The sequence below is a fragment of the Symphalangus syndactylus genome, chromosome 8 (assembly GCF_028878055.3).
Source record: "Symphalangus syndactylus isolate Jambi chromosome 8, NHGRI_mSymSyn1-v2.1_pri, whole genome shotgun sequence".
NCBI classification, from domain to species: Eukaryota; Metazoa; Chordata; class Mammalia; order Primates; family Hylobatidae; genus Symphalangus; species Symphalangus syndactylus.
In genome coordinates, this window is record NC_072430.2 from 42,988,830 (window position 1) to 43,015,717 (window position 26,888).

The 26,888-nt window shown below is 42.3% G+C and overlaps 1 protein-coding gene across 6 annotated transcripts in view; it reads right to left on the bottom strand.

Annotated features, from left to right (window-relative positions):
- Positions 1–26,888, bottom strand: part of ZNF410 (zinc finger protein 410) — a 48,444-nt gene that overhangs the window by 3,553 nt on the left and 18,003 nt on the right. For 2 of the 6 annotated variants that reach the window (XM_063644264.1, XM_055288838.2), the window contains 6 exons: positions 26,000–26,150; positions 25,027–25,208; positions 20,498–20,587; positions 8,523–8,648; positions 7,423–7,563; positions 6,110–6,237 (listed from right to left, as the gene is read on the bottom strand). In XM_063644264.1, coding sequence (XP_063500334.1) covers positions 6,110–6,237; positions 7,423–7,563; positions 8,523–8,648; positions 20,498–20,587; positions 25,027–25,208; positions 26,000–26,150 — 818 coding nt within the window. Of the gene's footprint in view, positions 1–555; positions 2,231–6,109; positions 6,238–6,933; positions 7,139–7,422; positions 7,564–8,522; positions 8,649–20,497; positions 20,588–25,026; positions 25,209–25,999; positions 26,151–26,888 lie in introns of those variants that run through there. The other 4 variants (XM_063644267.1, XR_010122060.1, XM_063644265.1 and 1 more) reach the window with 4 other exon arrangements.

The following is a 26,888-nucleotide window of genomic DNA, read 5'->3' on the forward strand; positions in this document are numbered from 1 at the left end:
TTAATATTTTTCTAAGTGTTTTGGGCTTCCATTATGAAACTGGGTTTTGTGCCCTCCTGAAGACCATACTTCCTTTTTTTTGTTTGATTTTTGGGATAGGATCTCTCCCAGGCTGTAGTGCAGTGGCAGAATCATAGTTCACTGCAGCCTCGAACTCCTGGGCTCAAGTTGATCTTCCTGCCTCAACCTCTGGAGTAGCTGGGACTACAGGTATGCACCACTATGCCTGGATAATTTTTAAAAAACTTTTTGTAGAGACAGGATCTTGCTCTGTTGTCCAGGCTCGTCTCGAACTTTTGGCCTCAAGTGATCCTCCCACCTTAGCCTCCAAAAGTGCTGGGATTATAGACATGATCCACCACACCCAGGTCTTTCTTTTGTTTTTTTAGGCAGGCTGTGTTATGCTGTCTCCTTGAGGCTGTAAGTGGGCAGCACCTATTATACATGGATGCTCTGAGGCCAATTCCAAGACTCATGTGCCTAGGTTCTAGGGAACAAATGTACTATTACTGGATATTCTGAATACACAAATCTGATCACGTCATACCCTACTTAAAACCGTGCAGTGGTTCTTCAGTGCCCCCAGGATAAAATCATGCCTTGTAAGACCTTCAAGAGACTAGCTTATCTTTCCAGCTCTCAATTTTCCTCTCCAGTCCATCTCTTCATCCCATGCCCCATCACACTCAACCCTTTACGGTTCCACAGAGGCCCTCTACTCCCTCACCTTCTACTTTTGTACACACTGCTGTCCTTCTGCTTATTATATTCTTCCAACTCCTTCTACTTCTCCATCAAGATGATTTCTATTCATCCCTCCCATCTCAACTTAAACTCTAAAACATATTCTCTGACTTCTCCCAAGACTGGAACGTACTACACTTAAAAACTGCCAGTTTAGGGCTGGGCGCGGTGGCTCACGCTTGTAATCCCAGCACTTTGGGAGGCCGAGGCGGGCGGATCACGAGGTCAGGAGATCGAGACCACGGTGAAACCCCGTCTCTACTAAAAATACAAAAAATTAGCCGGGCGTGGTGGCGGGCGCCTGTAGTCCCAGCTACTCGGAGAGGCTGAGGCAGGAGAATGGCGTGAACCCGGGAGGAGGAGGTTGCAGTGAGCCGAGATTGCGCCACTGCACTCCAGCCTGGGCGACAGAGCGAGACTCCGTCTCAAAAAAAAAAAAAAGACTGCCAGTTTAGGCTGGGCGCAGTGGCTCATGCCTGTAATCCCAGCACTTTGGGAGGCCGAAGCAGGTGGATCACCTAAGGTTAGGAGTTTGAGACCAGCCTGGCCAACATGATGAAACCCCGTCTCTATTAAAAATACAAAAAATTAGCTGGGTGTGGTGGCGGCCGCCTGTAATCCCAGCTACTCAGGAGTCTGAGGCATGAGAATTGCTTGAACCCAGGAGGTGGAGGTTGCAGTGGGCCGAGATTGTGCCACTGCACTCCAGCCTGGGCAACAGAGTGAGACTCCGTCTAAAAAATAAAAAAAAAAAAAATTGCCAGTTGATTCATCAGTCACTTCTCCCATCCTAACCTCTCTGTACAGTGCAACTCCAGGGGCACCATATATATAGTTATGAAGGTCCTAATTCTGCCTATAAGCTATCTGAGGCAGAGACTGTGTTTTGTTTACTGTTGTATAACTAGTACCCTGCAGAATTCCTCGCACATACTAGGTATGTGGTAACTAACCGCTGAATGAATTAAATTTTCATACATCTGGCATTTATTTGGGTAATGTGGAGAATTTTAAAGATATTTACCAATACAGGAGAGAAAAGCTCTGAGGTTTCAAATATAAAAAAGAAAAGGCTAGGTGCTGTGGGTTGGCTTGCTCGAATAATAATGTGTACTAGGTAAAAGAAAAATGAGATGGTTTTCCTGAAATGACGATTTCAGGGCAACCCTATGGTTGATGAGAGAAGTATTTCTTGTATAAAAGAATCACAATTAGGTCAGGCGCAGTGGCTCACGCCTGTAACCCCGGCAGTTTGGGAGGCCGAGGCGGCTGCATCACCTGAGGTCAGGAGTTCAAGACCAGCCTAGCCAACATGGTGAAACCCCATCTCTACTAAAAATACAGCCAGGCATGGTGGCACATGCCTGTGGTCCCAGCTACTCAGGAGGCTGAGGCAGAAGAATCGCTTGAATTCGGGAGGTGGAGGTTGCAGTGAGCCGAGATGGTGCCACTGCACTCCAGCCTGGGCAACAGAGCAAGAATCCATCTCAAAAAAAAAAAAAAAAAAAAAAAATCATAATAAACACAGAGGAAACAAGAGAATTAGGATATGACCATTTTGCAGGACTTAATGAAAAACAGATCTAGGCAAGGCCGGGCGCGGTGGCTCACGCTTGTAATCCCAGCACTTTGGGAGGCCGAGGCGGGCGGATCACGAGGTCAGGAGATCGAGACCACAGTGAAACCCCGTCTCTAGTAAAAATACAAAAAAAAAAAATTAGCCGGGCGTGGTGGCGGGCGCCTGTAGTCCCAGCTACTCGGAGAGGCTGAGGCAGGAGAATGGCGTGAACCTGGGAGGCGGAGCTTGCAGTGAGCCGAGACTGCACCACTGCACTCCAGCCTGGGCGACAGAGCGAGACTCCGTCTCAAAAAAAAAAAAAAAAAAGAAAAACAGATCTAGGCTATGATCAGTAATGGTTGCCAAAACCTTTACATAACCTACCAGTCAATCTTAAGATCAACTGATTATCATGTACCTCCTGATGAGATGTAATAGGAAGCAAGAGTATCATTTATGAAATATTCTTGCCAAGGGGGAAAAATTGAATCTAATCAAACCTCTAAATGTAACTACCAGTTTTTAGGAAATACAGTGGATAGAGAAATTAATATTAACAAAAGGAGTCAATCAGCCAAAACCAGAATGTGGGAAAATCTTTAGGACAAAAACTCCAATTCCTGGTCGGGCACGGTGGCTCACGCCTGTAATCCCAGCACTTCGGAAGGCTGAGGCGGGTGGATCACTTGAGGTCAGGAGTTTGGGACCAGCCTGGCCAACGTGGTAAAAGCCCGTCTCTACTAAAAATACAAAAATTAGCTGGGCTGGGTGGCAGGTGCCTGTAATCCCAGCTAATTGGGAGACTGAGGCAGGAGAATTGCTTGAACCTGGGAGGCAGAGGTTGCAGTGAGCCGAGATCGTGCCACTGCACTCCGGCCTGGGCCATAGAGTAAGACTCAGTCTCAAAACAAACAAACAAACAAAAACCCAATTCCTTACATAGATAACCATACTGAAAAATAAAAAAAAAAGGAGGACTATTATAAAGAGAATTAAGAGAAATATTAACCAAATGCAATATACAGACATTGTTTGAATCCTGACTAGCAAACCAACCATAAGATATTTTTGAGGGGGAGGAAAAAAAAGAACATAGACTATTAGAGGATACAATAAATTATTGTTATCTTTGTTTGAAGTGGTAAAGATATTATAGTTTTTTTTAATATTGTATCTGTTAGAGGCATATACTGAAATATATACAGAAGAAATGACATGCCTACAATTTGCTTTGAAATACTCCATCATAAACAGCAACAACAGCAAAAGGAGGAAAGAGATAAAACAAGAACAGTATAAAGTTAATTGTGTTTTTGTCTTTTGAGACAGGGTCTCACTCTGTCACCCAGGCTGGAGTACAGTGGCACAATCACTGCTCACTGCAGCCTCAACCTCCCAGGCTTAGGTGATCCTCCTACTTCAGCCTCCCGAGTAGTTGGGCCACAGGCACATACTACCACACCCGGCTGATTTTTTTTGTATTTTTTTGTAGAGATGGGAGTCTTATGTTGCCCAGGCTGGTCTTGAACTCCTGGATTCAAGCAATCCACTTGCCTCCGCCTCCCAAAGTGCTGGGATTACAGACATGGGCCACCAAGCGTGGCACAAAGTTAACTGTCAAAGTTAGGGCCAAGCGCGGCAGCTCACACCTGTAATCCCAGCACTTTGGGAGGCTGAGGCGGGTGGATCACTTGAGGTTAGGAGTTCCAGACCAGCCTGGCCAACAGGGTAAAACCCTGTCTCTAATAAAAATACAAAAATTAGCCAGGCTTGGTAGTGGGCGCCTGTAATCCAGCTACTCAGGAGGCTGAGGTAGGAACATTGCTTGAACCCGGGAGGCGGAGGTTGCAGTGAGCTGAGATCACACCACTGCACTCCTGCCTGGGCGACAGAGCGGGACTCCATCTCAAAAAAAAAAAAAAAAAAGTCAGGAGACAGGTGTGAACTGCCTTCTCAGCCGTAACTTCGACATGGGTTTCTCATACTAGTCTCTCTCTCACTGTACTCTGAAAACTTCCTTAATAAAAGCTTTAAAATAGAAAAATGAAGACAAGAAAAATGGAGGAGAAAGAGGAAGGCTCCATAAGAGAGACATGTATGATTCATTCCAAAGCAGTTACCAGAAAAAGTGACTTAGGAAAGAACCAATGATATCAAAAGCAAAAACTTTAAATATAAGCAAAGACAATGGGTCACGATAATGAATAAAAAGAAAAAGGAAAGCATTAACATGTATGCCCAGAACCCTGTAATCCTGGGTACCCCCAAAGATATTAGAGAATAATGGAGAATTCAATATAGGATGCAGAGTCATTTGAATGATGTAACAGCTTACTGTGGTATAAAGGTTATAATGAAAAGAAAGAAGGCTGGGCACAGTGGCTCACGCCTGTAATTCCAGCACTTTGGGAGGCTGAGGCGGGCAGATCACGAGGTCAAGAGAGCGAGACCATCCTGGCCAACATGGTGAAACCCTGTCTCTACTGAAAGTACAAAAAGATTAGCTGGGCGTGGTGGCACGCACCTGTAGTCCCAGCTACTCAGGAGGCTGAGGCAGGAGAATTGCTTGAACCTGGGAGGCAGAGGAGGTTGCAGTGAGCCAAGAATGCACCACTGCGCTCCAGCCTGGGCAACGGAGCAAGACTGTCTCAAAAAAAAAAAAAAAAAAAAGAAAAGAGGAGAAAAGATGGAAGAGCACCGTAAAAACTAATGTAATACTGAAAGGATCCAAGCTACATAGGTTTTGACAAAAGTTTATGCATATGAAATGTGCTCGTGATGAAGTCATCCACTCCCATGACACAAGATTCTAAAACACTGACCAGTTTGCATTCTGTTTTCTGAGTCAAAGCCAAACTAGAGTTGAAAGTGCTTAGCTCAACCTAAAACCCTTTTTGTTTAGATCAGAAGTCACCAACCCCCAGGCCATGGACCAGCACTGGTCCATGCCCTATTAGGAACTGGGCCGCACAGCAGGAGGTGAGCAGCAGGTGAGCAAGCATTACCACCTGAGCTCCACCTCTCCTGTCAGATCAGCAGCAGCAATAGATTCTCACAGGAGCACAAACCCTATTGTGAACTGTGTATTTGAGGCATCTAGATTGCGCACTCCTTATCAGAATCTAATGCCTGATGATCTGAGGTGAAACGAAACCGGTCCCTGGTGCCAAAAAGGCTGGAGACCACTGATTTAGGTAATGGTTCTTACTTAGCAAGCAAGTGAACAAATTTGTATATGCCCATTTGGTTAAGCCTGGTATCTCCCAGACATATGACTATAGCAGAATGAACAATAATTATGTTTAATGATTTTGTTACTACCTTTTTTGCTGAGGGACTTTTTCCAGGATGTTATTTCTGGAGAAAAGAAAGGGATCTCTAGGAAATACTTGCTCCACTCTGGTACAGAAATTTCACCCAATTTACACAGGCCAGGCCCTCTTCTCTGAATAACTTAACAGGTGAGGCCAACATGCATTTATTCAGTGCCTGCTGTGTGCCTTTATAAAATAAAAGCTGTATCTTCATGTTATAGTGTGGCAGAGAATAGTGGGAACAGACATCAACGAGGAATGTGTATAAAAGAACTTTAAAGCTGGGAGTCCCAGCTGTGACAGACCAATCTCCAATTCATTAAGACCCTAACCCTCAGGCTCCTTTCAAGCTGAACTCATGCTTAATTTAAAGGAAAATATTCATGCCAAAGTTTCCAGGAAATGGAAACCAGAGACTTTTTCAGGTCCTCTAAATTCTCAATCATTCCCCACATGAACTGCCACAGAAACAAAGGGCAAGAGACTACTTTACCTCTTGTGGATTTACTGCAGTTAAGACAGAAACTTCATATGATTGCCTCCCTGACTGCATGGTCACGAGGTGATGTGTCACATCAGGCACTGAAGACAGGGAACGTGGGGATCCTTCAGCAAGCACCTCTGTGAAGCAACAGAAAAATGTTTCAATGAAAAGTGAATCCAGAGATATACCTATCTGGATCATTAAGCCTCTCATTAACAACTCTAAAACTCTATTCCTCTATTTCCCATATTCCTCTATTTCTTCCAAGTTAATCCTGTCTGATAAGCATTATCAGTGAATTTGGAAAGTATTATAAAAAGAGAATAGAAAGGCAAGAAATCTTAATACAGGACTTAGAATAATATGGCGTTAGCGCTGTTAACTGAATTAAAACTATGTATGAAACAGGCAAAAGTCTTAGGCAAGCAGGTAAGGGAACCAAAGCCACCCTTAAAGCAGTTGCCAATGATACTAATAGCACTTACTAACTGAATATGATATGAGTAACAAAAACATAGGGTCTCACAGTTACTAAATGTTCATCAGTGGGATCACCATGAAAATCTTCTGGAAATAGTTTATGGATATATCACTTAGCCCTCAAAAAATTAAAAGTTTCTTCTAGGGGTTTTCTAGATTATACAACTATTTTATGCTGTACCATATAATTTAATGTTGGCTTATATACTGTCTTTTATGTACTCAATGTTCTTTCCCATATATATGTAAGCTTTCACTTCTCAACTGGATTTTAAGGTCCCTATCTTCTATTTTTGTCTTTCCCATGGTGCCAGGCACACAGTAGGCACTGAATAAATGCATGCTGACCTCACCTGTTAAGTTTTTCAGAGAAGAGGGCCTGGCCTGTGTAACTTGGGTGAAATTTCTATACCAGGGAGGAGCAAGTGTTTCCTAGAGAGCCCTTTCTTTTCTCCAGCAGATATGGCTTTTGAAGGTATGGAGAAATTGCTTTATATCTCCTCTGTAAAACCTGGTTATGTTCTGTTTAAATGTTTTAAAAGTTAAGTTCTTCCATAACTGCAATAGGAAAGATAGAAATAGTTGGGCTAGGATGCTAAGATTATGAATAATTTTTTCTTAAGAATTTTTTCTTTTTATTCTTTTATTATATTATCTTCAATGAAAAAAAAAATTTTAAAACAGATTCACTAATCCACCCCAGAGAATAAGAACACAAATGCTACTCATACCACAGCTACTCATAAGAAATGAGATTTAAACATACATTGTGGAGACACCCCATTCCTTAGCCCCTAGTTGCAGCCCATTTTTCCCAAATAAAGGAGAGTTGGAAGTCTTACCATCATCAACTCCCAGGATAGAATTGGTATTTGGTAGGTTCAAGGACTCTCCACCAAGGCTGGGCTGGGAATTCATAGACACCAGGTTTTTACTGGGTACTGAAGCCTCTTCAAGCAAACTACTGCCCATTAGTGGCTCAGCTGCATAGAGAATAGGTTGTGAGAGACATACAGCAATCAAGGCTGTGCCTGGTCCTCATTTTCTTTCAACAGAAGCTGGCCTTCTCTTTCATTACTAGAAGTTAACCTATAAATGGGATGCCACCTCTTATTTCACCTACTTTCGAGAAACAAGAATAAACCTAGAAGGGAAAGAGTAAGCCTTAGAAGATAATGATCCTTGCTTGTGTTCAGCATCTGAAGAATTAGCATATGAAACGGATAGGTGGATCTTTAGAAAGGACTATTTGGAATAATTAAGGAAAGATATAGCAAAGGAATAAGAATTAAAAAGAGTTATCAAATTTCAGGCAGGGCAAAAAGGTAGTCATGACTGGTAAATAAAATATGCTTCCAGCCTGGCCAACATGGTGAAACCCCGTCTCTATAAAAATATAAAAATCAGCCAGGTGTGGTGGCACTTGCCTATAATCCCAGCTACTCAAGAGGCTAAGGCAGAAGAACTGCTTGAACCCAGGAGGCAGAGGTTGCAGTGAGTCCAGATGGCGCCACTGCACTCCAGCCTGGGTGACAAAGCGAGACTCCATCTAAAAAAATAAAAAAGCTTAAACTCTTCCCATGCGGAAATCTTTTACCACTGTGTTACTCAAATGCTTGTTCATGGATCAGCACTAGTTACCATCAAACTCACTAGGGAAACTTTTAAAACTACAGATTCTAGGATCTTGCAAATTATCTCATTTATCAGATTGCTTTGTTTTATTGGTGGGGGGACAAGCAACAAAAAGTATATAAATTTTAAAAGGTTGCAGATGATTCTACTGTATAGCTATGTTTGGAAACCATTAGCCCATCAAATGAGACCAGGTCTACCTACCCAAAACAGAATCAGAAAATTTCCAGATAAGCAGGCAGGACAGTGATTTGGCTCTTTGAACCCTAGAAGTAGTATAGCCCTCCACTATGCCCACCCTCCTCACCAGTTTGCTCCTGCTCTTGACTCCCAGCTGCTCCCAGCTGCAAGTGATGCTTTCTCATATGCACATTCCTGCTTCCACTCTGAGAGAAGGTCTTCCCACAGACTTGGCACTGATGAGGCTTCTCTCCTGAAACAGGGACCAGGTTAAACAGGGAAGCCAAAAGGACAGGAAGAGAATGAACTCAAGACCTAGATGAAGAAACCCAGAGAATGTTAAACTGAACATAAGCAGCTGCTCCTTTTCCCATTCCCCACCTTCCCAGCCTCTCAAACTTCAGTATATGGGGGAAGGCAGGAAGAGTACACCAGAGTACACCAGAAGGGCTTTAGCACACACCCTGCTCCCAGCCCCTGGTCCTTTCCAGACCTACTGTAATGCTGCCTTCACAAACCTCTTTGGTATAGGACCATGGCAACCACAAAAAATATGCCTTCTTTTTCAGATAGTCTTCCATGGACCTCTAGGACATGTGCTTTCCTCAAGGATTCCAATCCTGTGTTCCTAATATCCCCTTGTCATGTTCCCTGCCACCCTCTTTAGGGTCATCAACATTCACACTGGTGGCTCTAACATAATAATCTAAATTGTCCTCTATGTCTTCAAGTCCCAAACTCTCCATCTCCATTCTACCTACCCAGAAAACCATACTTAGAGCAGGGGTCAAAAACTCATGTCTATAGGAGACTGATAGGTAGCAAAAGTAAGTAAAATGGCCAAGTGGGGGCCGCAGTAACCTAGAGAGTACCTAGAAAAGGGGCAGCTGTTATTCAGCTCTAGCCAATTGTTGCCATGGGTAGATTAAGGCCTAGCACAGCCAGATTCTCTGATTTTTTTTTTTTAAAGACACTGGAAATAAGGATTTTTAAGTAGAATCTCCCAATTTCTAAATGCTAGGAAAAAATTCACAATTGACAAAAACATGGTACAGCAATCATCATTGCTGATTGTATTTTGCTGGGAATGCAAAATACAAAAACCTCTTTGGGGAATCTGACCAGATCTAGAAAAATTGTAGATGCACTTGCCCTTTGACCTAGGAATCCCACTTCTAGGAATATGTCCCAAAATTATAGCGGCAAAATGTGAAATACTCTGTGCACAAGGTTATTCATCACTGCAACATTATTTTAAATGGCTAAATACTAGAAACAACGTAAATATTCATCACAGAGACTGACTAAAAAGCTATAGATACTGCAATAGTCCTGCATAGCAAAAAAAAAAAAAAACTATACAGTAGAAATAGGGTAGAATATTACAAAGCTTAAAACTAAAAACTGAATCACCATTTGAACCAGCAATCCCATTACTGGCTGTCTACCCAAAGGAAAATAAACTGCTCTACCAAAAAGACACCTGCCCTCACATGTTCAATGCAGCACTATTCACAACAGCAAAGACATGGAATCAACCCAGGTGCCCATCAATGGTAGATGAGATACGGAAAATGTGGCACATACACACCATGAAATACTATGCGGCCATAAAAAAGAACAAAATCATGTCCTCTGCAGCAACATAGATGCAGATGGAGGCCATTATCCTAAGCAAATTAACACAGAAACAGAAAATCAGACACCATGTTCTCACCTATAAGCGGGAGCTAAACACTGGGTACTTATGGACACAAAGATGGGAACAGTAAACACTGGGGATTCCAAAAGCGGCTACGGGGCAAGGGTTGAAAAACTACCTATCAGGTACTATGTTCACTGCTTGGTCAACAGGGTCATTAGTAGCCCAAACCTCAGCATCATGCAATATACCCTTGTAACAAACCTGCACATGTACCCCCTGAATCTAAAATAAATTTATTTTAGCCAGGTGCAGTGGTTCACACATGTAATCCCAGCACTTTGGGAGGCCGAGGCAGGCAGATTACTTGAGGTCAGGAGATCAAGACCAGCCCGGCCAACATGGTGAAACCGCATCTCTACAAAAATTAGCTAGGCGTGGTGGCGGGCACATATAATCCCAGCTGCTTGGGAGGTTGAGGCAGGAGAATTGCTTGAACCCAGGAGGTGGAAGTTGCAGTGAGCCAAGATCATGTCACTGCACTCCAGCCTGAGCCAGAGTGAGACTCTGTCAAAAAAAAAAAAAAAAAAAAAGGCCAGGCGCGGTGGCTCACGCCTGTAATTCCAGCACTTTGGGAGGCCAAGGCGGGAGGATCACAAGGTCAGGAGATCGAGACCATCCTGGCTAACACAGTGAAACCCCATCTCTACTAAAAATACAAAAAAGTAGCCGGGCGTGGTGGTGGGCACCTGTAGTCCCAGCTACTTGGGAGGCTGAGGCAGGAGAATGGCGTGAACTCAGGAGGCGGAGCTTGCAGTGAGCTGAGATCGCGCCACTGCACTCCAGCCTGGGAGACAGCAAGACTCTGTTTAGGGGAAAAAAAAAAAAAAAAGGCCATATGAAATGTCCAGAACAGGCAAATCCAGACACAGAAGGCAGATTAATGGTTGCCAGGGGCTGAAGAAAGAGAGAAATGGGCAATGATACTAATAATGGGAATTCTTTTTCTTTTTTTAATCATCTCCTGGATATGGGGATCCTTTTTGGGATGATGAAACGTTGTGGAGTTGGACAGTAGAGAAAACTTTAAAACTATGAATAGATAGTTGGCCATCCACATCCATTGATTCAACCAAGCAGATAAAAAATATTCAGAAAAAATAAAAATAAAAAATAACAGGCCAGGTGCAGTGGCTCATGCCTGTAATCCTAGTACTTTGGGAGGCCAAGGCAGGTAGATCACTTGAGGTCAGGAGTTCCAAGACCTGGCCAACATGGTGAAACCCTATCTGTACTAAAAATATAAAAATTAGCTGGGCACATGCCTGTAATCCCAGCTACTTGGGAGGCTGAGGCAGGAGAATCACTTGAACCCAGGAGGTGGAGGTTTCATTGAGCCAAGATCGTGGGCCACTGCACTCCAGCCTGGGCAACAGAGCGAGACTCCATCTGAAAAAATAAATAAAAAATAACAATATAGCAATAAAAAATACAAATAACCAATATAGCATAACTATTCACATAGCATTTACGTTGTATTAGGTACTATCAGTAATCTATAGATGATTTAAAGCATATGGGAGGATATGTGTAGGTTATATGCAAATACCATGCCATTTTATGTAAGAGACTTGGGTATTTGTGGATTTTGGTATCTGTGGGGTCCTGGAAGCTATACACCACAGATAACAAGGGATAATTATATTACTACTAAAAATCACTTAGTTGCACACTTTTTTTCTTTTTATATTTTTTTTTTTTTTTTTTTTTTTTTTTTGAGACGGAGTCTCGCTCTGTCGCCCAGGCTGGAGTGCAGTGGCGCGATCTCGGCTCACTGCAAGCTCCGCCTCCCGGGTTCACGCCATTCTCCTGCCTCAGCCTCTCCGAGTAGCTGGGACTACAGGCGCCCGCCACCACGCCCGGCTAATTTTTTTTGTATTTTCAGTAGAGACGGGGTTTCACCGTGGTCTCGATCTCCTGACCTCGTGATCCGCCCGCCTCGGCCTCCCAAAGTGCTGGGATTACAAGCGTGAGCCACCGCGCCCGGCTTTTCTTTTTATATTTTAGACGGAGTCTCACTCTGTCGCCCAGGCTGGAGTGCAGTGGCATGATCTCGGGTCACTGCAACCTCCGCCTCCCGGGTTCAAGTGATTCTTGCGCCTTGGCCTCCTGAGTAGTTGGGATTACAGGCACATGCCACCACACCCAGCTAATTTTTGTATTTTTAGCAGAGATGGGGTTTCACCATGTTGGCCAGGCTGGTTTTGAACTCCTGACCTCAGGTGATCCACCCGCCTCGGCCTCCCAAAATGCTGGGATTACAGGCACGAGTCACCATGCCCAGCCAGACTGCACATTTTTTTGAGATGAATCTTATGGTATGTGAACTATATCTCAAATAACCTGCATTTGCTTGTATATGCAAAAAGAACCACTGGAAAAGTAAACCAAATAGGAAATAAAAAGTGGTTATACCTATAAGAGAAGGAGGGAGGGAACATGGTAAAGAAACACACCTATAATCAAGGCTTTTTGAAAAAGAAACTGAAGCAAATCTATATATCAAGCTGGTGATATATTAAAACAATGATTTAAAGGGTATTTAAACATAGTATTATTCTAAGAAAAACACAGCTCCAAAAGTCTTAAACTTCATTCTGTAGACAAATTGATAATATTGGTATTATCACTTTGAAACAATATTGTATTAATGTTATGAACCAAGATTTTCAATGTAAGAAAAAAATATAAAGTACAAAAAAATCTCCTGAAAATTGTTTAATATGAAAATTTAAATTGGAATTATCAACATGAACCAATTATTTTCTTTTCAAAAATGTCTTTTCTAGTTCTTTCCACCGAAAAGTTCTAGAAACAGTAACAACCTTTTTTTTGGGGGGGGGGGAGGACTCAGTCTCACTCTGTTTCCCAGGCTGGAGTGCAGTGGCGCATCTCGGCTCACTGCAGCCTCCACCTCCTGGGTTCAAGAGATCCTCATGCCTCAGCTTCTCAAGTAGCTGGGATTACAGGTGCGTGCCACCACACCCAGCTAATTTTTGTATTTTTTTTTTTTTTGTAGAAACGGGGCTTCACTGTGTTGCCCAGGCTGGTCTCGAACTCATGGGCTAAAGTGATTTGCTCGCCTCAGCCTCCCAAAGTGCCAAGATTACAGGCATAAACCCCTGTGCCCTGCCAACAATAACAACCTAACAGCAACGGGCACATGGCACCCAGACTGTGATTCCAACTATAAGGAACCAGGACTCCATGGAGGAATAGCTGATTCCAAGTCCAAGGTAAGCCTGGGAACTGTTGTTGTGTTAGAAAGCAAAGAGGCTATAACAAGACAAATGGGTCATGTCAAAACCATAAATACAGCATGAGAAGCTCCAAAAATAACAACCAGGCCAGGCACGGTGGCTCACGCCTATAATCCCAGTACTTTGGGAGGCCAAGGCACGTGGATCACTGGAAGCCAAGAGTTCAAGACCAGCCTACCAAGGCAAAACCCCATCTCTACTAAAAAATATGCAAACATTAACAAGACATTGGTGGTGGACGCCTATAGTGCCAGCTACTCACGAAACTGTGGCATGAGAATCGCTTTAACCAGGGAGGCCAGTATAATTACCCTCATAGAAAAGCTAAAGATATCACAAAAAAACATTACAGACCAATATCCCTCATGAACATACAGACTCCTTTTCCTCCTCCTTTCCACTCTCCCTCCTCCTTCTCTATCTCTCCCTTCCTCTCATCCTTCCTTCCTTCCCTCCCTCCCTCTCTCTTACTGATTGATTTTTTTTGTAGAGGACAAGTCTCCCTATGCTGCCCAGGCTGGTCTAGAACTCCTAAGCCCAAGCAATCCTCCTGCCTTGGCCTCCCAAAGTGCTGAGATTACAGGCATGAGCCACCACATCCAGCCAGCTGTAAAAATTCTTAACAAATTATGACAAAACCAAGTCTAGCACCACATAAATAGGACTATACACCCTGACCAAATGGGATTTACCCTAGAAATACAAAGTTGGTTTTACATCCAAAAACCAACTACTAGCAGTAACATTAGTAGCATACAGTACAAAAACAACAAGATCATCTCAACAGACACATGAAGGTGTTTGACAAGATCCAATACCCATTCATAATAAAAATTCTCAACATACTAGGAAGAGAAGGTAAATTCCTTCATCCGATAAAGGGCATCTATGAAAAAACTACACCTAACATCGAATTTAACCATGAAAGGCCAGGCGCGGTGGCTCACACGTGTAATCCCAGCACTTTGGGAGGCTGAGGCAGGCGGATCATTTCAGGTCAGAAGTTTGAGACCAGCCTGACCAACATGGTGAAACCCTATCTCTACTAAAAAAAAAACAAAAATTAGCCAGGCATGGTGGCGAGCGCCTATAATCCCCACTACTCGGAAGGCTGAGGCAAGAGAATTGCTTGAACTCAGGAGGCAGAGGTTGCAGTAAGCCAAGATCACGCCACTGCACTCCAGCCTGGGCAACAGAGTAAGACTTTGTCTTAAAAAAAAAAAAAAAAAATTAATCATGAAAGAATAAATGCTTTTCCCCTAAGACTGGGAAAAAGACAAGGATACATACTCTCACCACTTTTTTTTTTTTTTTGAGACAGATTCTCGCTCTATCGCCCAGGCTAGAGTGCAGTGGCGCGATCTCGACTCACTGCAACCTCCACCTCCTGGGTTTAAGCGATTCTCATGCCTTAGCCACCTGAGTAGCTGGGATTACAGGTGTGAGCTACCACACCTGGATAATTTTGTATTTTTAGTAGAGACGGGGTTTCACCACGTTGGCCAGGCTGGTCTAGAACTCCTGGCCTCAGGTGATCTGCCTGACTCAGCCTCCCAAAGTGCTGGGATTGCAGGTGTGAGCCACTGCGCCCAGCCTCACCACTTCTATTCAACATTGTACTCAAGGTTCTAGCCAGAAAAAGAAAGTAGGCCGGACGCGGTGGCTCACACCTGTAATCTCAGCACTTTGGGAGGCCAAGGCGGGTGGATTACCTGAGATCAGGAGTTCAAGACCAGCCTGGCCAACATGCTGAAACACTGTCACTACTAAAAATACAAAATTATCCGGGTATGGTGGCTCATGCGTGTAATCCCAGCTTCTCGGGAGGCTGAGGCAAGAGAATCTCTTGAACCCGGGAGGCAGAGGCTGCAGTGAGCCGAGATTTGCACTCCAGCCTGGGTGACAGTGGGAGACTCAGTATCCAGAAAAAAAAGGAAATTAAGGCCAGGTGCAGTGGCTCATGGCTGTCATCCCGACATTGGAAGGCTGAGACAGGAAGACTGCTTGATCCCAGGAGTGTGAAACCAGCCTGGGCAATATGGCGAGACCCTGTCTCTGTAACAATTTTTTTAAAAAACTAGCTGAGGGCCAGGCACGGTGGCTCATGCCTGTAATCCCAGCACTTTGGGAGGCCAAGGCGGGCAGATCACTTGAGGTCAGGAGTTAAGACTAGCCTGGCCAACATGGTGAAAACCCATCTCTATCAAAAATACAAAAATTAGCTGGGCATGGTGGTGCATGCCTGTAATCCCAGCTACTTGGGAGGCTGAGGCAGGAGAATCACTTGAACCTGGGAGGTGGAGGTTGCAGTGAGCCAAGACTGCGCCACTGTATTCCAGCCTGGGTAACACAGCGAGACTCAAAAAAAAAAAAAAAAAAAAAAAAGCTGGGCATGTGCCTGCAGTCCCAGCCTCAGGAGGCTGATGTGGAAGGACTGCCCAAGCCCAGGAGGTCGAGGCTGCAGTGAACCATGATCATGCCACTGCACTCCAACCTGAGCAACAGAGGGAGACCATGTCTCAAAAAAAAGGAAGAAAAAAAGGAAATTAAAGGCACCTAGACTGGAAAGGAAGAAGCAAAACTATCTTTAATCTCAGATGATATGATCTTTTATGTAGAAAACACTAAGAAATCTATTTTTTAAAAACTACTAAAACTCAGCCAGGTGTGGTGGCTCATGCCTGTAATCCCAACATTTTGGGAGGCCAAGGTGGGAATATCACTTGAGGCCAGGAGTTCAGGACCAGCCCAGGCAACACAAAAAGACTCCATTTCTACAAAAAAATAGAAATTAGCTAGATGTGGTGGTGTGAGCCTGTAGTCTTGTTGCGGGAAACTGAGGACTGGAAAGACTGATATGGAGAACAGGAGGATTGTTTATTTTAGGCACGCACCAGCTCAGTGGATTCACATCCAAAAAGCTGAGCATTAAACAAAGACGGAGTGGGGTTTTTATAAGCGGACTTACAAAAGTAAAACAAAAGCAGTTAATCATGACAGGTCACATACTCTATAGCATAGCATAACTTGTGGCCTTGCATAGGTGGTGACCTTGTAGCTGCACTGAAAGAAAAATAAGAACCGGCTAAATACAGACGTTTGTAAAACATAGTTATGCTTAAGAAGCCAGGGAAAGGAGTAACAGTAAAGGAATTTGTCTTTCTCTCTTTTTTCCTTCAACCTTGCTCTGGAAGAGGGGGTGTCTGGAGTCCATTCCTTTGGCCTTGGCTTCTCAAACAACGTTATCTTATAACTGTCCTTGAAGTGAGCTTGCTAGGCAGAGGAAAACTTGTTCTTTTCTTTTTAACCCTTGCCTTGCTTGTTACTTTTCTTGGAGTGAATGAATGCATATTTATTTTTAAATTTCTGCCTCAGTCCCAGCTACTGGGGAGGCTGAGGTGGGAAGATTACTTGTTCCCAGGAGTTCAAAGGCTTCAGTGAGCTATGACGGTGCCACTGCACTCTAGCCTGGGCAATAGAGTGAGACTTTGTCTCTAAAAAAATAAACAGAAAAGAAAAAAAAAATAGGGTGTAGGAGGAGGGGGAGAACATCAGGAAGAATAGCTAATGGATGCTGGGCTTAATATCTAGGTGATGGGATGGTCTGTGCAGCAAACCACCAAGGGACACCTTTACCTATGTAACAAACCTGTGCATCCTAAACATGTACCCCTGAACTAAAAAGCTGGAAGAAAAAAGAAAAAGAAACTACTAAAACTCAAACATTTACCAAGGTTGCAAGATCAATGTACAAAATTCAATTGTATTTCTATATACTAGCAATGAACAACTCAAAAATAAAATCAAGAAAACATTTCATTTGAAATAGCATCAAACATGAAATACTAGAAGTAACTAGAGCATCAATTCCTTATTCTCAAAATTCACAATTAAAAGAATTATATATTTATCCTGTCTTGCCTATGCAAATGATCAAATAGTGCTACTTGATATTAGTGGAAAAGAGTCCAACTAAAGAGTCCCACAGTAGAGAAGAATTCCAACTAATATGAAAAGAGTAAAGGAATAAGAAAAACCACCATTTTACAATCCTTAATGAATTAAGAGATTCACGTATAATTTAGGAATGAAATCAAAAGGTGAAAGGTTGGCTGGGTGTGGTGGCACGTGCCTGTAATCCCAGCACTTTGGGAGGCCAAGGCAGGCAGAACACTTGAGGTCAGGAGTTCAAGACCAGCCTGGCCATATGGTGAAACCCTGTCTCTAGTAAAAATACAAAAATTAGTCAGGCGTGGTGGCACGCGCCTGTAATACCAGCTACTCGGGTGGCTGAGACAGGAGAATTGCTTGAACCCAGGAGGCGGAGGCTGCAGTGAGCCAAGATCATGCCACTGCACTCTCACCTGGACAACAGAATAATACTGTCTCAAAAAAAAAAAAAAAAGAGAAAGTGAAAGGTTCATAGGGAACTTTATAATACAGGGATCAGGCCAGCTGAACCCATGGATCAATTTTGACAACCAAGCACTGTGAGCTTCCTGATGTGACACAAAACGAAGCACACAGAACCATCTCTGACATATTCTTGCCCAAAACTTCCAAACTTTGAAGCTTTTAGAGCTTACTTACATTTATAGGAAATGTAGGGAAACAAGTTAAATGACATAAATGGAAGCAAACCAATATATCCAGAATGTGGGGTATTCTATAGGACTCAACTGACTCTGTTTTGCAACAACTCTATGAAAAAAACAAACAAACAACAACAACAACAAAAACTCAATGTAGAAAGATCTAGATTTTTAAAGACTTAATAACCAAATATAATATTGGATCTTTTTGGATCCTGATTTAAACAAACCAACTTTAAAAGACATTTTCGAAACAAGTAGAAAAAACTGAACATGGATTGGTTATAAGATAAAACCAAGGAATTATTAATTTTTACAAGTATAACACCACTGTTGCTATGTAAAAAAAAATTCCTCTACTTTGGTGAATCTTTCACATAATCTGACACAGTAAAGTAAAATAAAAACGCTCTACAATCCAAGCAAAACACATCTGAAGTCCACATCTAGCCTATAGGATACTAGTTTGCCACCTCTGCTTAGAACATGTCATCATATTAAAAAACTGCTCTACTTCTAAGATCTCAACTCTGAAATGTACATCCCTGTTAGATTATAACTCTCCAACTTCCTTGCTCCCGCTGCAGTAGCTTGCTTTCCTCATAAGTAACTTCCAGTTCCTCCTCTCCACTTCTCATGTTCTGGCTTCCTCTTGTTTCCCATGGCCAGTCATTCAACAATGACCTGATTCCATTCTAGAATCCCTCTCCTCCTTGAGTTCATCTCTTCCTCAGCAAGCCTCTGCTCTGATTAACCTCCATCACCTATTTTCTCCAGTGTCCAGCTTTTAAACTGTTAAGCAGTAGCAGAGAAAAGTAATAAAATCTGAACAGGTCTACTAAAAAAAGTTATGCTACTTACTCTCAGCTATGTCCTCATTCACTGTTACTTAGCAATCCTTTTATTCATTCTAATTGGTTCACTCAATCAACAAATTCTAAAAAGCTGTTATGTGCCAGGAATTTTCTCACCTCCAACAAACTTACAAGGCTAGTCTACAGAGCCCCTCTAGCACGCATCATCCAACACTTTTCTAACCCCTCTTATAAATATGTGAGTCAGCCTGACAACTGGAAAGCCCCCTTTCCCTCCTTATCTTCACTACCACTTCTTTTTTTTTTTTTTTTTTTTTGAGACAGGGTCTCACCCTGTCACCCAGGCTGGAGTGCAGTGGTGCAATCACAACTCACTGCGGCCTCAACCTCCTGAAACTACCATGTTTTTTTTTTTTTTTTTTGAGATGGAGTTTCGCTCTTGTTGCTCAGGCTGGAGTGCAATGGCGCAATCTCAGCTCATTGCAACCTCCACCTCCCAGGTTCAAGCAATTCTCCTGCCTCAGCCTCCCAAGTAGCTGGGATTACAGGCATGTGCCACCACGCCCAGATAATTTTTTATTTTTTTAGTAGGCTGATCTCAGCAGGGGTTCACCATGTTGGTCAGGCTGGTCTCGAACTCCTGACCTCAAGTGATCCACCCACCTCGGCCTCCCAAAGTGTTGGGATTACAGGTGTGAGCCACCACGCCCAGCCACTACCATGCTTCTTGAATCAATAATCCTCACCTGTTGCCTCCATTTCTGTATAACTTTATAGCCAGCCAATCATTTGTGGAGTTGAACAGATTCTTCCACTGGGTCTCTTTCCATGCTCCCTGCCACTACACTGGAGCAGACTTCTTGACCAGACTGAAAAAAAGTCTTCTCATCTCTTCCTGTTTTAGTTTAGCTTCTGCATCACTGCCAGATTAATCTTCAGGAAGCTAAGTTCTCATCAGGTTGTACCTCCAGTAGGCTCCACAAACTCTCCTTCCTGGCATTTTAGGCCCTTCTTAAACTACCTTCCCCATCTTGTTTTCCAAGTAAATCACCATGTCCTACAGGAAAAAAGTCCTTCTAACAAGATACAGGTTTTTCCCTGGGCTGTACCTGACTTCTGGTTGAGAGGATGAGATATATCTGCGCAGAGTGAGCAAACCGACAGAATTGCAGGGAATTAATTTAAGGCTCCAAACAGACAATGGGCCACTAAATCTTACTCCTCTTTTCTCTTCTCCACATCTGCAATGATAAGGTTTGTGGTTCTATTTGCCAAAGGCATAGTTTCTGCCAAAATGGTGACTCAAGCAGGATCACTAACACCTGCTCAGAAGGCAGTACTATTACTGGTGCTGCTACAACTTATATCAGCCTTTTTACTTTCTTCTGATACGAAATCCTCCCCAAGGATAAAAATGTCAATTCCTAAAGAAGAGGGTCCGTGTTTTATGTAACTTATAAAGCATCCGGCAGTGCCAAACGAATTTGCTGATCTCTTCAAAAGAAGGCTATATTAGAAACACAGCTGAAAATAATAATTAGATGTCTCCCCACCCCACACTTGATTATAAGAATTAAGGGCCTTGATTTCTGATTCCGTCATGATGATGAGAAGCTTTCTATCTTTATAGTGAACAGTTTGGTTCTTTGTAGATGTCTTTATATCACCCCCACAACCCTTTTATTCTTTTGTCTACTTTTCCTAAAATCTATGGATGGCAGAGGTTCTGATACCTGAGTGAACCACCAGATGTTTTCGGAGGCTAGAATACTCAGCAAAGGAACGGCCACATCCTTGGGCTTCACAAAGGAAAGGTTTCTCTCCTAGAGACAGAAAATGAGATAAAGACTCAGTCTTCTGATGAACTGATTACCTGTTACTCTTTTTTCCCACCAACTTTATTCAGAGTCGAATGACTTACCTACTCTGATTTATTTAATTCATGTTATAATTTCAACTGGGCTACCTAGCAAGTGTTGCCTCTCAATGATCTTTTAGTATATATCCCACCAGACAGCCTTGCCCTTTTCCTTGGAATGTAAGCCTATATTTCCTTCTCCCTCCTGGCCCAAGAGCTGGAGAGTTGCATTAACCTACCTTCTTCAGTGACTCCCACCCTCTGAGGATATCAAGATTAATACTGTATATGCTGTCAGGATTTTTACCTTACATCAATTTTCTTTATGACTCAGTTTCTAGATCCATCTAAAAGTATAATTTTTTTGGAGATGAAGTCTCACTATGTTTCCCAGACTGATCTCAAATTCCTGGGCTCAAGCCTGGGCTAGAGAGAGAGAGAGACCCTGTCTCGAAAAAACAAACAAACAAAAAAGATGCAGTCTCTGTCCTCCAAGGGTCACAGACTAGTGTGAGACAGACAAATGAATTCATAAATACAAAAAAAAAAGTGCTCCGTTGCAGTAATTTTTGTAAGCAGCTGAATTTCCGAGTTCATCTAAAAGATGACAAGGATGGAAGGAAATTTCAGGCACCAGGAATAATGTGAGCAGAGCCTTGAAACAGAGTGCCCAGGGAAAGTTCAGAAAATGGCAAGTAAGGCTGGCACAGTGACAATACGGGAGCTGAGCTTTCTAGGAGGGAACAGCACTGCTAGATTATACTATTCTTTTAGACTGTACCACACAGTTTAATGTTTGAGACTCTCCAGCGGTAGCTTTTTTCAATGCTTTATTTGTATACTCATCCCTCAGAATGCTAGGTACTCAAAAAGTTATTGAAAGAATGAGCAATATACTAATATATATAACAGAACAAATGTCAAAAAAACATTTTAATAATAACAAGGTCAAATGTTTCAAAAGATGAACTAAAGAACTAAAAAAACAAAAAGGATTTAGAAAAAGGTTCTACATAGAATGTAATAGCATGAAATCTCTGCATCAAGCTGGTTAGGGGACATACCTGCCTATTTGGAAACTTGAGAGGACAGTTATTTCACTGGGATAAGGGACACAGGAGAAGGAAGAGGTTTAAAAGGCAATGCAGCAAAATGGTGAAAAACATGGCCTTTGGGGTCTGTTAATCCAATTCTGACTTCAAATCCTGGCACTACCACTTATTTGCATGGGGAAGGTGTTTAATCTCTCTAAAAATCAGCTTTTCATCTATAATATGGAGATAATACAATTTCAAAAGAGTGTTTTGAGGATTAAATACCAGGTAAATATTCAGCATAGTGCCTGGCACATAGTAAGCCCTCATAGTAAGCCACTGAATTAACAGCTTTATTTATTTATTTATTTTGAGACAGAGTTTTGCTCTTGTTGCCCAGTTTGGAGTACAATGGCACAATCTCCACTCACTGCATCCTCTGTCTCCTGGGTTCAAGCGATTCTCCTGCCTCAGCCTCCCTAGTAGCTGGGATTACAGGCATGTGCCACCATGCCCCAACTAATTTTTGTATTTTTAGTAGAGACGGGATTTCACCATGTTGGTCAGGCTGGTCTGGAACTCCTGACCTCAGGTGATCCACTCGCCTCGGCTTCCCAAAGTGCTGGGATTACAGGTGTGAGCCACTGCACCCAATCAAAAATTTTTTTTTTTTGAGATGGAGTCTCGCTCTGTCTCCCAGGATGGAGTGTAGTGGCGCAATCTCAGCTCACTGCAACCTCTAACTCCTGGGTTCAAGCAATTCTCCTGCCTCAGCCTCCCAAGTAACTGGGATTACAGGCACCCATCACCATGCCTGGCTAATTGTATTTTTAGTGGAGATGGGGTTTCACCGTGTTGGCCAAGCTGGTCTCGAACTCCTGCCCTCAGTGATATGCTCACCTCAGCCTCCCAAAGTGCTGGGATTACAGGTGTGAGCCACTGCGCCCAACCTGAACTGCAGCTTTACTATCATTACTACTAATAAAGATTTGAAGTCAATTTTGACATTTGAGATAAACTGAGTTGTCAGCATTTAAAAATAAACTTCTTGGAAGAGCTTTGGGGTCATATCAGAATTCAAATTCCAGCTCTGCCATTTCCTACCTGCATGATGTTGGGCAAGTTACTTCTCTCTCTAATCTTCTGTTCCTTTATCAATAAGTATAGTATCTAATGCATAAAGTTACCTTAAAGATTAAATGAGATAATGTGTATGTGGTTGGTACATATTAAAGTGCCTCAACAAATGCTTTTATTATTATATTAATTATTGAGATTCAGATCTGTGAGGCATCTAGGGAGAAATAATTAAATTGAGGCCTGAGATTATGACAAGAGAGTACACTGAGTAAAAGAGAAGGAACAAGAAATTCTGAAACTGGTGAAACATTCAGAGATTAACAGAGATAAAAGCTAGAAAGAATTAGAAAGAGAAAAAAAAACAATGGGAAAATCAGGTCGTATTTTGAAGTAAAAGCATTTTAAGGCTGGGTGTGGTGGTTCACATATGTAATCTCAGCACTTTGGGAGGGCAAGGTCGGCGGATCACTTGAGGTCAGGAGTTTGAGAACAGCCTGGCCAACATGGCAAAACCCGGTCTCTACTAGAAATACAACAATTGTCTGGGCGTGGTGGTGCACACCTGTAATCCCAGCTACTGGGAGGCTGAGGCATGAGAAAAGCTTGAACCCAGGAGGCAAAGGTTGCAGTGAGCTGAGATCACATCACTGCACTCCAGCCTGGGCAACAGAGTGAGACTCTGTCTCAAAAATAAATAAATAAGAAAAAAAGAAAGCATTTTAAGATGATGTTCAGAGTTATCAAATGCTACAACAATGGGCTGGTCTGAAGGTAGTGAGTTATCTCAACTGATGTTCACAGTCAGTTACAGATCAAGTGCCTTGTTTTACTTTTTCCCCTCTTCCACTACTGCATTTGACTAATTAAAAAAAAAAAAAAGTGTAGGCTGGGCACAGTGGCTCAAGCCTGTAATCCCAGCACTTTGGGAGGCTGAGGTGGGCGGATCACGAGGTCAGGAGATCGAGACCATCCTGGCTAACACGGTGAAACTGTCTCTACTAAAAATACAAACAAAAAAAATTAGCTAGGCGTGGTGGCGGGCGCCTGTAGTCCCAGCTACTCAGGAGGCTGAGGCAGGAGAATGGCGTGAACCCAGGAGGTGGAGCTTGCAGTGAGCCGAGATCTCGCCACTGCACTCCAGCCTGGCGACAGAGCAAGACCCCATCTCAAAAAAAAAAAGTATGTGTGTGTGTATATATATAATATATATATATATAAAATATATATATATAATATATATATATAAAATATATATAATATATATATATAAAATATATATAATATATATATAAAATATATATATAATATATATATAAAATATATATATATAATATATATAAAATATATATATATAAAATATATATATATAATATATATATATAAAATATATATATATTATATATATATATAAAATATATATATAATATATATATATATAAAATATATATATATACACACACATATATATGCCTTTTATTTTTATATTTTATACATGCCTTATATTTTTATATATGCATTTTATATATGCCATATATATATATGCCTTTTAATTTTACCTGCTGTCATTTTGCCAATGCAAGAATCAAGAAGAATCAAGAAGAGTCAATGAAAGTGGCAAGGAAGTGGGGAAGAACAGTTACACATTCTAAGAGTGGTCTGGGTTCAGTGATTACACTTTGGCTAGAGACTAGCACATGCTGGACCAAGTGGCTTGGAAAATCACCCTTGGACTCTTGGACTAAGAGTCAAGGAATCTTTATTTTGCTCCTGTGATATTAACATACTGTGTGACCCAGAATAATTCACTTCTCTATTCTGTTTCCCATGTTGTGAGGCTCTAACACGAAAGCCAGGGATTATATCTTATCTTTTGTATTTTTTCCCACCCCGCCCCATTTAGTGCCTAGAACAGGTTCTGTATGGTTTGTGTGACTCAATAAATGTTACTGCCCAAAATCATAACTGCACAGTGTTCAGAAAGATTTGAACACAGACTGATTTTGTCCACATCTCCCCACATCATTGTTGTCTGAGAAGGTCTTACAGCTCTCCCTACAGGTTAGGCTCCTGAAGACAGAAATCAACATTGTCCACTCTACACACACAGGTAAAAATACAATAAATGTTGTTATAAGTGCAACAAGTCATTTGAAAAAGAAATCCCATCTTCAGAGTTCTAGCAACAACCTCACACCTTCATTTCTATTCCCACTTGAGTTTTTCCTAAGAAGAGGCAAACATGCAGAGCCAAGGAGTAGACTGTCCAAAGGAATGTTGGTGCTGCACACACCTGTGTGGATGCGCCGGTGGTTCTTCAGGTTTCCAGCTGTAGTAAACTGCTTACCACAGCCAGACTCATGGCACATAAAGGGCTTCTCTCCATTGTGGGTCCTCATGTGCACCTTCAGCCTCTGCAGCACATAGAAGCTTTTCCCACAACCTTCTGCAGGACAGATGAAGGAGCGGTCATTTCTGCAAAAATAATCACATAAGGAAAAACATCTGAAAATACTCTTTGCTAGAGATGACAAGTCAAAGCCCCTACTGACTCTTAAGGCAAACAGTAAGTCCAAAAACTGGATATATCAGAATCAACTGAAGACTTCGTTAAAACTATAGCTGGGTGGTGGCTCACGCCTGTAATCCCAGCTACTCTGGAGGCTGAGGCAGGAAGATTACTTGAGCCCAGGAGTTTGAGATCAGCTTGGGCAACATAGCGAGACCCTGTATCTAAAAAAATTCTTTTTAATTAGCCAGGTGTGGTGGTGCAAGCCTGTAATCCCAAGTGAGGCTGATGTAGGAAGATGACTTGAGCACAGGAGTTCGAGGCTGCAGTGAGCTATGATGGCGCCACTGTACTCCAGCCTGGGTGACAAAGTGAGATCCTGTCTCTTAAATAAAAAAATATCAAACAAAAAACTACAGATGCCTAGCACCACCCCTTAAACTGATTTCATAGGTTCAAGGTAGGAGCCCATGCTTATTTGTTACTTTTAAGTTCTCAAAGGAAATATGTTTTATAATAAAATTTGAGAACTCTTGGTTTAAGGCCTTTAGGTCCCAAATGTCTTATTAAATATTTATCAAGAACGAGATAAATGAGACATGCAAATCCTTCTATTAAAGAAAAAAAGACATCTTAACCAGAAGTTAACTGGAGTCCCTACTTTCCTGTAATTTGTCAACCTGAGGGACAAGTTCCTCTGGAAGAATCAACTTTTGCATCAACGTATATCCAAATATGAGATCTCGGATTTGCTCACCGATGAGTCTTGAGGTGGTATTTAAAGTGAGCTGGCCATACAAATGTCCGGTCACAACCTTCAACTGTACACTTGAGCTTCTTTTCCACTTGAGGAAGGGGCCCAGAATCTTTTGGTTGCCCATCACCAGAACCAAGGTGGACATTTTCTCCTGTAACAGAGTCACATATTTGTAATCCAGGGAAGGACCCTACTCAGATATTTAGGCTCAAACAGTAAAGCTGCTATATTTTACTCCTAGTGATCATTAATCAGTCATCTGTCTTCATCTTCCCCAGTTATCTTTGTACGCACTTAACAGCAGAAACTTGGCCAGGCATGGTGTTCACACCTATAATCCCAAGCACTTTGGGAAGCCAAGGTGGGAGGACTGCTTGAGCTCAGGTGTTCCGAGACTAGCATGGGCAACATGGTGAAACCGTATCTTTACAAAACACAAACAAACAAACAAACAAAAATTAGACAGGCATGGTGGTGCAGTCCTGTAGTTGAGGCTCCAAGGCTGAGGCAGGAAGATCACTTAAGCCTGGGAGGTTGAGGCTATAGTGAGCTGTGACTGCACCACTGCACTCCAGCCTGGGTGACAGAGCAAGAGTCTGTCAAAAAATAAATAAATATAATAAAACAATAGAAATGCAAGTGTTCTACATCTTCATTCCCTTACTCCAGAAAAGCTACCAAAAACTATCATGCTTTGTTTCACAAGACTAGGCCTCTTTGACAAATGTAAGAGATATCCAAAATGGTTTGCTATTAGAAATCAGAATTAAAACCACTTTGCATTACACAGTTTGGTGGAGAAGCAGGGATAGCAACACTACCCCTAAGTAGGGTGCTACAAAGATGACAAAGTTCTGAGTAATTAAAAACACTGTATTTTGCTTGTGTC